This window comes from Oreochromis aureus, linkage group 7 (assembly GCF_013358895.1).
Source record: "Oreochromis aureus strain Israel breed Guangdong linkage group 7, ZZ_aureus, whole genome shotgun sequence".
In the NCBI taxonomy this organism is placed as follows: domain Eukaryota; kingdom Metazoa; phylum Chordata; class Actinopteri; order Cichliformes; family Cichlidae; genus Oreochromis; species Oreochromis aureus.
In genome coordinates, this window is record NC_052948.1 from 22,253,440 (window position 1) to 22,267,398 (window position 13,959).

The 13,959-nt window shown below is 38.7% G+C and overlaps 1 protein-coding gene across 1 annotated transcript; it reads right to left on the bottom strand.

Moving 5' to 3' along the window:
* Window positions 1-2,970: 2,970 nt before the first annotated feature.
* alkbh3 (alkB homolog 3, alpha-ketoglutarate dependent dioxygenase) lies at window positions 2,971-13,673 on the bottom strand. The gene is made up of 10 exons (XM_031731804.2): window positions 13,553-13,673; window positions 11,226-11,311; window positions 10,919-11,028; window positions 10,786-10,820; window positions 10,600-10,647; window positions 9,790-9,893; window positions 7,365-7,453; window positions 6,914-7,123; window positions 6,455-6,553; window positions 2,971-4,381 (listed from the first exon to the last, which is right to left on the bottom strand). Exons 2-10 carry the CDS (start codon window positions 11,299-11,301, stop codon window positions 4,262-4,264), a joined length of 891 nt encoding a protein of 296 aa, XP_031587664.1. The 5' UTR covers window positions 11,302-11,311; window positions 13,553-13,673; the 3' UTR covers window positions 2,971-4,261.
* Window positions 13,674-13,959: the final 286 nt, after the last annotated feature.

A 13,959-nucleotide genomic window follows, 5' to 3' on the forward strand; every position in this document is an offset into this window, starting at 1 on the left:
TGCATAAATTAAAGATTTTTATCAAATAAATCAGGACTAAACAAAACAGCAGCATCTTAATAAACTGGAACTGGTATGATAAAATACAACTCACAAAAGTTTTCAATAATCCTAAGTGATATAACACACTCAATTGCCACTTTGTTAGTTACGCCTCGCCAATACTGTGTTGTATCCCATTTTACTTTCAGAGCTACCTTAATTCTTTATGACACAGATCAACAAGGAGCTGGAATCATTTATATTGACTTGATAGCAGTATGCATTTGCTCTTTTGCATGCCTTGTTTGCAAAGAGTGGTTATTTGAGTTAATGTTGCCTTCCTATTAACTCGGTCTAGCCATTCTCCTCTGACCTCTGGCATTAGCAAAGTATTTTCACCCATAGAACTGTCACTCACTGGATATTTTCCCTTCTTAAGACTATTCTCTGTAAACCCAAGAGTTGACTGTGTGGGAATCCCAACAGATCAGCAGAAATATTCACCAATAACAACAGCATTGAGTAACTTCCCTGTGATTAGCTGATTAGATATTTACATTAATCAAAACGTATCTCACTAACTTGTACTTTAAAACATGAAGCTTTGTCCAGACTGAACCAGCTCTGCTGAGTAGTAGATACCTTACTTTGTATGTAGCCAGCTGATTACATAATGATTGGCTTATCATCAATCATAGATCTTGAACCCATTTTATTTTATCTACCTTTCTTGGATTTTTTCTTTGCAGCTATCTTGGCTGTTAGTCTTCACAGACCTTACTGGATCTGCAGGACAGTTTGTTTTTGCCAGCTTTTTCCTGTCAGGGGTAGCACTTCAGACCTGCTATGCGATTCTTCAGTATCTGAATAGGCTTTCTATTTCCTCGCAGCTAGAATAGTTAAATCATACTTGTATATGTATTTACCAAGGGATCAGTTTGCTACGTTGAACTTTTAGATTTGAGCAATCCATACCACACAAACAGCTATTAATACACTATACAGAGAGTGGCTGGTATGATTGGTCTTGTACCAACAAGTTGAGGTTACATAGCCAGTGACCTAATATCTAAATTTACACACACATATTATATATCACCAGGAATCACCCAGAGACTCGGTTACAACTGATCAAATGGGTCCTTAGTTGTAGGTTAATTTTTAAGCTTTGATCAATTAAAGAATGTGGACTATCAACCTGAACGACTGACTGCAGAGACACTCCTCTCTGATTATGGATGTATACACAGTCAAATAACCTTTAAAAAGAAAGCCAGTTTAACTGAAGCTCTTTGCTCTTTCCATCAATTGAGTTTGACCTAAATGGACAAAAAACAAAGCAACACACCAAAAACTGCCCTGAAGCATTGTCTGTACACCGTAGCACATGATTGTATTACAGCCACACTATAAACTGATTAAGAATTTTCCATTAAATACATTTATCACACTTTTTTAGATATAATGAAAACACTGGTTACATAATTTCTCAGCCCTGGAGCACCGTCTTTCTTGTTCACTGTATTTTGCAAACACCATGCTCAGATTCCAGAATATTTACATGACAAACTTATCATTACAGCTCAGGACTTTGAGTCAGCCTAACACAAGTAAAATTATGATCGTCTATGTGTGACTGTTGTCCACGTGTGTTTCTCTTACTGTTCGTTGAGGTTTGGTTGCTGTTTTGATTCTGTTGATATTCTGTGTTTCTAAGGTTTTTATTTTTCTAGTCTGCATTTGTCTTTCTAATGTTCACTTCTTGTGCTTCTTCGGAAATCGCTTCTCCTTATGTTACCAGAACTGTAACACCCCCCTCTTTCTTTTCACCGGGGCCTTGTATCCGCTCTGTCTGCAGTCTGTCTTCTTTGTTTCTACCTGTGGCCTGTTTCTGTCAGTGTTTCATTGTATAAATACAACTTTATATATCAACAACGCTTTTCTTAATTTCTCTTAATTTTTGTGTGCGTGTATGTATATGGGGGAGATATTTGGCTTTAAAGGGATAAAGGATAATTCTCCTTCACCTCCACTGCTTTCATACCTGCATGTCTGGTGGGCCACACTAAGATGTGTGGAGAGGAAATGAGGATGTACAAACTCTTTCCCTTTGTGAGAATCTGCTTTGTCATCTCCTTTTTTCTTACGATTCTTCGGCTACACTTATGGATTCATTGAGTCGGCCAAAAAAGGCTCACCATTATCTATTATCAGTTTATGTTCAACCTGCTTCTGTGTCCTGTGTTTGGGCGTTCTCATTCAACAACATGACAACAATCCTTCCATGTAACTTGTATATTAACAAGTTACTAGTAAAATGTTAATATACAGAATGTATTCCTAATTTATTATTATAGTAGTTTTATGTCCTAACAAAAAATCAGGACGATGGCTTAAGTATACAGAAAGCTTAGTAAGAGCTGTAACCACACAGGGTAAAACTTTTAGCTTTATGACTTTGCCAACAATTCCAAAAAGTGACATGGATGGCAGCATACCATTTCCCTGATGTTTCAAAGACTTCAGTCACAGTGTTGGTGGGTATGGGACTGCTGTGTGCATCCTCGGCTATGTGACTCTGCTTTGTGTAATGCATTTGAGATACCTGTATCATGACCATGTTTTTAATGCATCTTCTCTTTTAAGTTTGGATGCTTGCATTGAATACAAAAGACACAAAAGCAATTCCTCATCAAGGTAGCATTCGTGTATCTGAAAAAATGAACAGAAATGTTATAGATGCTGTGTCTAAAAAAATAATATTTTAGGTAGAATAGACACGCTCCATCATAGTGGTTTTATGACTGTGAAAAGTAGATGCATTCTTGGCCTTTGACAAGTGCAATGGATGGTAGATGGTACAAGGGTAGAAATGAACCTAATCCGAACCAGGTTTCCAGAGATGTTGTGAATATTGAGAGACCGTAAAATTAACCAGGACAGAACCTGATAGACAGAAAACAAAAACAAACAACAAAAAAGGGCCTGTAAGTTTTTTTTTTTTTATTTACCAAAGAAGAAGTGTAGGTTGCAGGTTTTAGAACTTATGTTCATTCAAAAGCAGGAGCAGGTGCAGATATCAGAACCATCAATGAATAGCACACATGCATATACATTTTAACAAACTCTGGGCCCACCTGTAATCTCTGATCTGATTAACTCTGAGATGGGAAACACAAGTTTTGGTTCCCAAACTTTAACCGATCAGTTATTTCAATAAACTCCAAGGATGTCTATCATAAAATGAAAAAAAGACTGATCACTGCTCAGTGTCTTATATGTCTAAAGTTTCCTACAGATATATGACTGCTACAGTAATGCAGAGTAAATGTTTCATTGTGGAAGAACTGCTGACAACCTGACAGCTGCCTTAATGTCAGTGCAGTCAGTCCTATAAAGAAGGAGAAGGTACAGATTTTATTTTGACCTGATCTGTGTCTTTTTTCTGAAATGGAAAACCCAGTTTCCGTCATCTCTACGTGAATAAACTCAGAGTTTTTAACCAAACAAGCTGAACCACAACATACAACAGAGAAAGGAACAGTTGAGGTTTCCAGCAATCCCCCGTGATTTATTACCAAATATACATTCGTTTGAATAAATAAATTCCAGAATCTGACATTGTAGTGTTCCCTTGACTTTGAACATGTTTCACTGCATATACCCACAGCCCGTTACATGCTCTTTAAGGGACTCATTAACTTTTATTCAAAAGAAAAATAAAACACATTTCAGTGGTTGTGGCCACTTTACTTCATTCTTCTCTTTTTGTGGTAGCTCTTTATAAAAAGCTCCAAAGATAGAAAGCTTTAAGTAAATTTACTTAAAGGACATTTCTTTACAGTGAGTACTCAGATCTTGCTTGAGGACAAACTTTCCAATAACATGGTACTATTGACATAACACGTTTTGGCTTCAAACCAAAACAGCCTAAAAAATGTGGCTCAAATGAAAATTTAACAAAAGGTCAAGTTAAATCAAATAAACCTATGTAACTCACCAAAGCAATATTCAGACCAAAGAGAAGGATGTTGTTGGAACTTGTTCTCATTCGCAGGGCTGGTGTGGCTGTTATTGTTGTAAAAGGGGCCATTTGGCTCTTCTGATATAATACTAATATCAGATAATCTTGACTGCTCACAACACTGATACTAATAATCACTTACACAGTCTGGAAATTCAAGTAGAGCCGTTCACACCTCAGATCTAGCACTCTGTTTGAAATGTACAATCAGAGTTGCTTCAGCTTCAAGTACCCGACTCTGAGGAAGATTTACAGTCACTTGGCTGTGAATCGCATTTTGGTACCCGGCCTCTGGCCCTCTGGCTCCGGGTAGATAGTTCTGAAGGTCAAGTTGATGCGTGGGCCCCTGTCATGGTACTCTTTAGCCACTTGATGCTGGTGGGAACAGAGAGACTCATAAGCAATATATTTAAAAGTTAGATGACATTTTTATGAAAGAATAAGTGAGCAATTAACAGTCTTGGGCAAGTATTGCTCTATTAAGTTTCTATTAATGGGCAACATCTACAAATTTTCCACTAGAATCAAAAGAAAGAAATGTATGAAAAGCCATGAGCTAAGCCAGCTATATTTTGTTCTATGTAGAAAAAAAGAGTGTAAAGTGATAATAGACAAATCTGAGAAAAAAAAAACAACACATGTATACAGTCCGGAGAAACACCATCAGACATGGAAAAGTCCGATTTATTCACCTGTGCAAAGCCAGCACTACTACCTTTTGCACAAGAAAATTATGGTTTTCATACATTTTGTGCAGCTTGTGGACTAACCCTAACCCACCGACACACACAAGTGCAGAAACACCACTACACCTCCATCAAAATTTGAGGAGGTGGTGCAAGGTTTGCTTATACACAACAGTGTGAAAAGAAAAAAAAGAGCTACGTCAACACAAAATGATTCCTGTATCCATTTTCAAACACGTGAAGTACTTTAGCAGGACTGATGGGTTTAGTTAAATATTTAGCACTCACTTCTAAACCTTGCTCCCTGAACCAGATGGTTTTGTTAGGCCAACCATGACTGCAATAATGGAGAGAGAATTAATGTCTGAAGTGATCTTTTTCTTGAAAGAGAGTAATGAAGCCCCTGTTAAGTTACTCAGGGGGGTGTCGTCATAAAACACCTGTGACCTTATCCTCTCTTTCTTTCAGCTCAAACCTCTTTCATCTCCTTGCCCCAACTTGTTTGTATCTCTCACTCTCTCACCTCACTTAGTTTTTAGTAAGTGAACATTGTGTAGTGGAAAGTTGAGGATAGCTCCATTTGGGGCCCGTCCTGATTTATATCAGTGGTACTGTTTTGATCATTGAATTCCTCTAGCGGTGGACAAAACTTATTTAAATTTGCTTATATAATAAACCGTTTTATATATGTACAGTCATGTGGAAACATTTTTTTTTTTTTTCTTTTTTCACACAACTCTGTATAGTCCAGTGAAAAATTGAAAGCACCCTTATTGCTTTCATAGGAATTAAGAGCCAAGTGTGAGCGTCTCTCCAAGCGTCTATGTCTTGCTATGCATCCTTGAACAAAGTTTAAAAAGATATACCTAAACAGCATGGCCCATTTTACCTGCTCTGCAAACAGATTTGGCCATAATGAAATTCAAGCAGCTGTAATATACTGTAATAACTCATTCTCATACCTGAGTGTGACCCAGTTATTTTCAACAGAATCCAGCTACTCTCTCTCTTTTACTTACACAAGAGCCTTGCACATGTAAATCTGGTTGCTCTTTGATAGTAAAAAAAAAAAAAAAAAGAAAAGAAAAGAAAAAAGACTCTCATTAGGTTGAAGCCTTACTCTTCTCTCCAGGCCTCTCCATTCATCCTTGTTGCTGGTTGGCCAGGCGAGAGGAACCTGACTGCCTTCACCACGCATCTATATGCTCACATGGTGAGTCAGAAGCACTAACACTCCTTTATCGCACAACAGCGAGGAGACTATTTAGTGTGAATGTCCAGTGTTTCATTAGAAGTGTTTTTTTCAAGGTTGAGTTTATAGCTGAGTTTTCTGTGCAAGAAAGATAATTTACAAAAGCATCACAGTACAAAGCTATCTATGTAAAACAGACTGAAAAGATTTAGATCTCACCCTGGGTCAACACACCTGAATCAAATGATAAGTTAATTACCAGCTTCTGGAGAACATCAAGACATGCTTAACCATTTAAATCAGCTGTTTTGGATCAAGGACATATCTAAAACCTGCAGGACACCGGCCCTTGAGGCCTGGAGTTGGACACCCCTGGTGTAGTGTGAATGACCCCACCCAAACCAAAAAATAAAACTAAGTCTGTTCAGTCACAAAAACTGGCAGGCCCGAGGACACCAGCACACTCACTTTTTGTTGACAAAGTTTACATCACTCAGCCCTAAGCAAACCTTAGCGAGCTTGGAAAGCATAATCAAGGCTTAACTTTATTGCCTGCCTGGTGGAGCCTACCTGCCAGTCATCCTGTGTGGCTCCTTCCATCAGCAGAAGTGTGCCATGACTCAGAGGAATCCGAATCCGCTCCACGTAAGTGTAGTCACCCTTCTCCTCCTAAAGGACAAAAACACACAGTACAGCCCAAAGGGTAATCTTCAGTGTATATGCAAACACCTAATGCTGATGCTGTGCTTCACACGGTTTGCAAAGCATCTCATTTTCCTTGGCATCGAATGTGAAATGTGTCCATTAGTCTGCTTCACTCTTCCTCCCAAGTTGTACTGTTTCCTGAGGCAGATCAAATGTGTCCATCTAACCTTAATGCACAAGGAGATTACTTCTGATTGGATCACTTCCTAGCTTGTCTTGCCTTTCTACACAAGTTAAGTTAGTTGTGAGACGATCTCATCTTACCAGAATACTTTCATCTTGTTTTTATTATAGTTAAGAATGAAACCAGGTGAACTAACTCACCAGTGGAGGCTGCTTGCGGAGACTGAAGACTCTGGTGTCGCCCAGACTAAGAGAAGCAATAGTTGGCTTGGGACCCAATGAGGCTTCGTCGTCACTGTGCCAGCCAATGCTGTCATGGCCATCCCGATACAAGTTACACAACAGGGAGTTAAAGCTGCATCCAGTCGCATGCTCCACTGCCTTGCGAAGGTTTACCAGCAATGGATGCCACTTTGAGGAAAAAGCAAGAACATTATGCAGAGTTCAGCAAATGAATGAACGACAAAAGGATAGAAAAACAGAATGATGAATGAGGAAAATGAAAGACTCAATGTTAAAATAATATAACAAAAGCAAATACTTCACTATTAGATCAATCTTTATTCTCCCTACAATTAGACTACAAATCAAAGATTTTGCCAGAGATTGTGTGAAAAAAAATTCTGTCACGTTTTTGTTACAGTTGTCCAACCTGCATGTTTGCAGCCATTGTGGAGCGAGCATAGGTATATGGGAGCTCTCCGTACCAGCAGGTCAGCCTGGGTTCCTCGTATGCTTCACCTGGCCCAGAATACACGCACACATCCGAACAGATCAGGAAATTGCCCAGATTAAACAAGAGACAAAAGTTTTTTTTGGTATTGCACAGTGGGGGACACATTTCTGTGAATATTTAAAACCAGCTGATATTTGATACACAGTCTTAGTGCACACACACAAAAAAATAATGTGCTTATTTGAAAGCTTAAATAAAAGAGCTGTGCTAGTATTTCCGGGTTAATAACAGAAGTTTTATCTGATGCACACTGTACCGGGCCCCTCCAGTCCCTCCTGCATGTGGTTGGTCCACAGGAAATGTGTCCATGTGGCTCTTTTGAGCTGAGCCTGACCGGCACTGCAGGCTAATTCCCAACCATTAGATGCTCATCGACAAGGCCCACCCTTGGGTCTGGCTCCGTTAACCTTAATCTGAGCGTGGTACATTGGTCCACTGGTTTTTCCTACACAAAGGTCTTGTGAATCGCACTTAGTCTGTCCCTTCATCTAGAACCAATTCGCCTTGGGAGACCCTACCAGGGACAAATTGCCCTAACAATATGGGACCTAGGATTACCAGGGTACACAAACCCCTCCACCACAATGATGTGGTGATTTGTAGAGGCAATCAGGTGGCAGTCAAAAGCGGAGGACTTGGCGGTCTGATTCCCACTTGCTGAAACGGGCTGTGGGTATATGCAACGCCACCTCCCGTGAGGGGATGGATTCTCTGGAGTTGCACCTTAGTGAGAGGCAGGGGTGGGTACACTTGTAGAAACAAGCTTCCATAGCATGGCTGTGCTCAGCTCTGGGGATAGAGTGGGGTGCTCGGCCCTTCAAGAGTGTCTTGGAGTAGAGCTGCTGATCCTCCACATCTAAAGGAGCCATTTGAGATGGGCATCTGACCAGGATGCCTTATTGGTACCTTATAGGTGAGGGAGAAGGCAGACCCAGGAGACACTGGAGAGATTACACTTCTTGGCTGGCTTGGGAACATCTTGGTATTCTCCCTAAAAAGCTGTAGGATGTGGCCAGAAAGAGGGAGGTCTGGGTGTTTCTGTTTAGACTGATGTCCACAACAACGCAGACCCAGATAAACTGCAGAATTGGATGGATTGGTCTTTTGAGTATAAAACACTCAACCACTCAAACCCCAATCCAGACCTCTGCCTGTGGACAGTTTCATAGAGTAAACCATCAAATCAATCTCTATATTGCGTCAGTAATTTGATGGAGGCAATTCAGTCAGGGCAGAAAACTGACAAATTTGTTCTTACTGGATTTTCTTTCAGTGTCTAACAAACATGTACAATAATCATCTGTTTTGTCACTGGTTTTCTAACAGGGGTCACGTAAACATCTAAATCCAATTTCTCTGTCTTCCTCTGTGGGTCTGAGTGTACCTCACTTTCTTGGGAAACCAATAGTTCTCTTCCAAGAACAATTTTTTGCCTTCGGTGTATTTTGGCCAGCCGTCTGGTATCAGAATACGGTGAAACCAAAACAAACTGCTTGAGCAGCCATTGCTTTTTATGGTGCTGAATTATTACATACATACCATTTATGAACTCTCAACAGCCAGAAAGATAAGCAAAAGCCAAACCCATTCAAAGTATCCATTTCAAAGTTGTGAGACCAAATGATCGGAAAAACTGAGTCAGTGCATTTAAAGGTTGTTTTAAAGCAGGGCAGGATAAATGGAGGAGTGGTGATACATTAAAGAGTCAGCCACCGCTTCTTCTTCCACTCTTCCTTAACCCAAACATTGATGATTTCACACCCTGTGTCTGTGGTGAGTGTTTGGAAATCATGACCACTTGTCTTCATCATTCTGTTTGTTTGCTGTGTAGCTACTGCAGAATTGCACAAAAGATGGACAAGAGCCAGCTGAGAGAAGAGGACGATTGTGAGGCAAAGTCTGGCTTCATCTCAGCACACTGCCCTGTATATCGTCTGTCGCCGTATATGGAATACAATGTGAGTGTTCTCAGTGTCAGCTTTTTTTCAAAATAAAGTTCATACACAAATTACCACATGAGCAAGGCGCCTAGTTGGATTTGGAAAACTTTGCATTAAAAAGCTATAACTTTAAAAAAAGAGAGTATATTAAACAATTACCCAAATCTATTGCCAACAAAAAGTATTCTGTTATTATTTAGAGATCTTTAAGTACTTTTAAAATACATGTACTGAAAACTGCTTTAAAAGGTCACCACTGCACTGACATGAAACAGGAACAAACCTGAATCCAACAGCAAACTTCCTGCAGTGGGGAATCCTTCTTCACGCTCCTCTCTACAAACCACATACTCACATTTCACCTAGTTTACACTTCTTGTTATTAAGAACCCAGTGCTTACCTTGTCTGTAGTTGGTCTTTTGGGACCAGGGAAGCTCTGCAAGCAGCTTACTGAACATCCAGTCGGCCTCTTCTGGGGAGAGAAATCCAGGCAGCAGCCGCAGCCTTGACAGATGAAAGACAAATAGACACAGACTAAATCCCCATAAACATAAAGTAAGAGTATACAGTATGTACTTTACCCTGGTTTTCTAAGAGTTTAAAGTCTGGGCATTCCAATTATTTCTGTAAGGCATAAAATTCCTCCTTAACGATATGAACATGTAACCTTTTTTTTTTTTTTTTTAACAGAACGAGAAATACACAGGGAAAAGGCTCTTATGCAAAATAGTAACATTTTTCAACATCCAGATCAAATAGTAAAATCAAATGACTGACAGTTACTTTTGGTTTATTATCCACTACAACCATTCTGTTAAACTCACAAAATGACCTGCTAAAATTCATACTGAACCTCGGTAACAAAATACAGACTACAACAACATTGTCTCTCTGTAAATCAGATTTTTCTAATACGAATAAAATTAAAATTGACATGCTAAAAATCTATGTGAAAATAGCCTGAATGTACCTTCTACTGTATAATAAAGCACAAATTATGAAATATTCTTAATTATTAAAAACAAAGCTCGTTATATGTGTTTTACTGGAGACCATAAAGTAAAAAGCATGACTTTTATTAAGAAAAAGCATATTTATTATGCGACCACTGCCACCTAGTGGATTTAAAACTCAGTCACTGATTTGTGCAATGTTCAATAAATACACATTCAGCTATTTTCCATTTAATTCTTTTTTAAACTTTACACACCTGGACACCCCTGATGGTCCATGGCTGATCTCAAAATCACCTGCCTGTCTGACCAGAACAAAATGAATCACGTTAAAAGACATGTAGTAAAGGACTCGCTAATACACCTTAAAAATTGTGTGATTAAAAACGTTATCCGTCATAAAGACAAAACTGTGATAGTAAAGATAGAAATTAGTAACTTACTCTATCACCTTCTCTGGTGGCACATCTCTAATTGGCTGCAATAAAGAAAAAAAAAGAAAAAGTAGTATCCTCACATTCATTTTTATTGGCAGCAAAGACTCATTTTGACTTCTTCTTCACGTGGACAGTCTACCTGGGAGGGCTGGAGAAACTCAAAGGTTTTAGTTGTTTTCTGAGGCCCAAAACCCCAAGAACCAGAGGCCACGTTGGCATTTTTGGATTCACTGCAATTTGGGACTGCACCTGTTTAAAAAACAGAATAAGAATCTTGTTTCCTACGTAAATGTCAGCCCAATTTGTCACACTTATTTAAACACATAACTGTATTTGATAAGAGAGGAAGAAAATTCATTATATTTTTTTCTACCTCTATGAATGACCTGAGCTGGCAAAAGCATGCAAATCCTGCATTTCACAGTACACGCTACACTTTGACTTACGTGTTGGACCTGAGTGTTTTGGCAGTTGTTTTGCCCAGCAGCCCTGAACTCTGGCACGCTGACGCTTATCTGACATCACATCAAGTCTACGATGTGAGAAAGAAGAGACACAGATTCATTCACAACTGTAGGATTTCTTTATTTGAACACAGAAACTAGCTCCCTACACGCCATATCCGTAAAAAGGACTTCACACAAACTGACATTAGGGAAGAATCGAGAACAGTTCCTAGCTAAGGAACCTGACTCAAATCTCAAGCTTATCAAGCTTTTTAATCAAAGCTGGCAGGTTTTTTTGACAGCTGTACATTGCAAAACGGGAATGTCAAACATTTGGCAGTGGAACCTTTTCACGCAAGTGAGCCTTTATTCAATTCAGCAGTTTCAACACTGTGAGATAATGAGGCCTTCTTTGTTGCTCTAGAGACAAAAACAAATCATGAAGAATCAATATCAGAACTGATAAAGATCTTTTACACCCAGAAGTATTTGGACAATGAGACAAGTTCTATAATTCTCCCATCTGTACAACACCACACTGGAGTTCAGTTCATCTATCAAAACTTTCCTTCTTTAATTCAAGGGGCTTAACAAAAATACAGCATTAAAAATTTAGGAGTTATAGCTTTTTAAATGTTTTTAGTATATATAGCCCCCCCCCCCCCCCAAATTAATTGGATAAATTAATACAATTGTAAACATAAGGACTGTTTTTAATACTGCTTTATAGTTAATGACTGTCTTAAGTCTAGAACCCACAGCCTTTGAGAGCCACCTTCAGTTGCTGCTTGGTTGTGGGTCTCCCAGTCTTCACCTTTGTCATCATTATCTTAAAGTGTCCTCTAAGTGTCAGGTGACTGACTTGGCTTTGGAAGAATATTTAATTTCTTTGCTTTGAGAAACTCTTGAGTTGCTTTTGTGGGTTATTTTGGCTCATCATCCATTTGCAAGTCCTGACCTGTTTTGCTGCATTTGGCTGAACATGAGCAGAAAGTATATTCCTGTACACTTCACAATTCATCTTGCTATATGTATCAGCAGTCACATTAACAATACACACTAGTGACCCGGTTACAGTGGCAACTATACGTGCCCACGCAATAACATTATCTCCGCAATGTTTTACAGATAATTTGTTATGCTTATAATCGTGGATCATTTCTTTTCTTCTGCACACTCTTCTCTTCCCGTCATTCTGGTTAAGATTGCTTTCATGTGTTCGCAGAATTTTAGCTGAAGTGTGAAAGCTGTTCTAGATGTTTTCGGACAAAGTCTGATCTTGTTTTTACGTATAACCACTGATTTACACCTTGTTGTAAATTTACATTCATGAAGGTGACTATGACTGTAGACTCTAAGTACACGTTGATTGAGATCCATAGACCTACCTCTGTGAGAATTTTCTACACTTGCATCACTATCTCTTTCACGCCACATATTGAGAGTTCCAGAATAAAGACATCATATGCAAGTTGAAAACGAGGAAACAACTCCAGAAATGTTATCTTCTTAGTCCATCATGAGATACTGAGAGAACAGACTTCACCTGGCCCTGAAACTGCTTATCATCCATTTGTCCAGTTACCTTTTAACCTCTGAAAATGAGCAACTTTGTATAAAAAAATGGCTGTAATTTCTGTATAGTTACCACAATCCCAAAAATCTAAATTTCAATCACATCTTCATAATTTTATTTAAAATCCACTCTGTCACTATCCAAGTACTACTCTAAGTGCATAAGTCGAACTGAGAATGGCACTCCTACTAATGTCTTATCAATGTCTACCCCTGCATGCAGTTTTTTTTTCCCTTCATGTGAATTCGTGTGTGGAGTGCTGCTCAGATTTGCGGTCCTTTGTGATGCGTAATCAGATGTTGTGAGATATATATTTTGTCTTTGCATTATAATCGCCTTCCTCTTCAACGTTATCTTGATTTATTCTGCAGAAGAGTTCACGCAGTTTGATGTACCTTGCCTGCTTTTGTTCGAGTGGTATTTGTACTACGTTCTTTTCCCTCTGTGCCTAATGAAAAGCACGATTTGTTGGATTTGTCGTAGAATCTTAAAGTTTCTCTGAGAATAAAATATCCAGCCACTTTTAATAAATTGTTCGATAATTAAACGAAATAATTTCTGTCCCTTTTAGTTAAAGGATAATTTCGATAGTAAACTGGCTATTCTTAACTAAAATACTTGATTAGCCTGGTGCTCAGTATACGTAACATAAAGTTACTTTAAATAACAGTTTTTAAATGTCATACTTCGTAAGAAAATACCAGGACTAACTAATGTTGAAGAAAAAAAAAAAAAAACTCGAATGACTTACCCAAGTGGCCGCTAAAGCATATCTACAGAACTAATAGAAAAGAGTCTAATTTATTTAAGCTGTAGCGCTATCAGCCATGGCAAGAGTGTAACAGGGAAAATAAATCCTACCTGGAACCGAGATGTGAAACTATGGTTCCGTCTCTAGCTCTCCTTCTCTCTTTTTAAAAAAAATATAATTTTACCACAATTTAATGTGAACTATGTCACGAATAAAACTAATACCTTTTTGTAGAACACCACATAAAACGTGAGTGTATATTAACACATGGACACAAAGGACGTTTCTAGACAGTGAGAATTAACAATTTAAAGAAATCATTTTAATTAGTGACCATCATTCATTAGAATATCCATATGGTGCAGGCGGAGGCAAGACAGTTGTCAACTTATAAGCTTCCCTTTTCA

Excerpts from the sequence above, each read along its gene's own strand:
- alkbh3 (XM_031731804.2), bottom strand. The coding sequence starts at position 11,301 with ATGTCAGATAAGCGTCAGCGTGCCAGAGTTCAGGGCTGCTGGGCAAAA. Across the intron at positions 7,124-7,364 it reads CAATGGCTGCAAACATGCAG|TGGCATCCATTGCTGGTAAA; the intron begins GTTGGACAACTG and ends TTTTCCTCAAAG. Across the intron at positions 6,554-6,913 it reads TCCGCAAGCAGCCTCCACTG|GAGGAGAAGGGTGACTACAC; the intron begins GTGAGTTAGTTC and ends TTTGTCCTTTAG.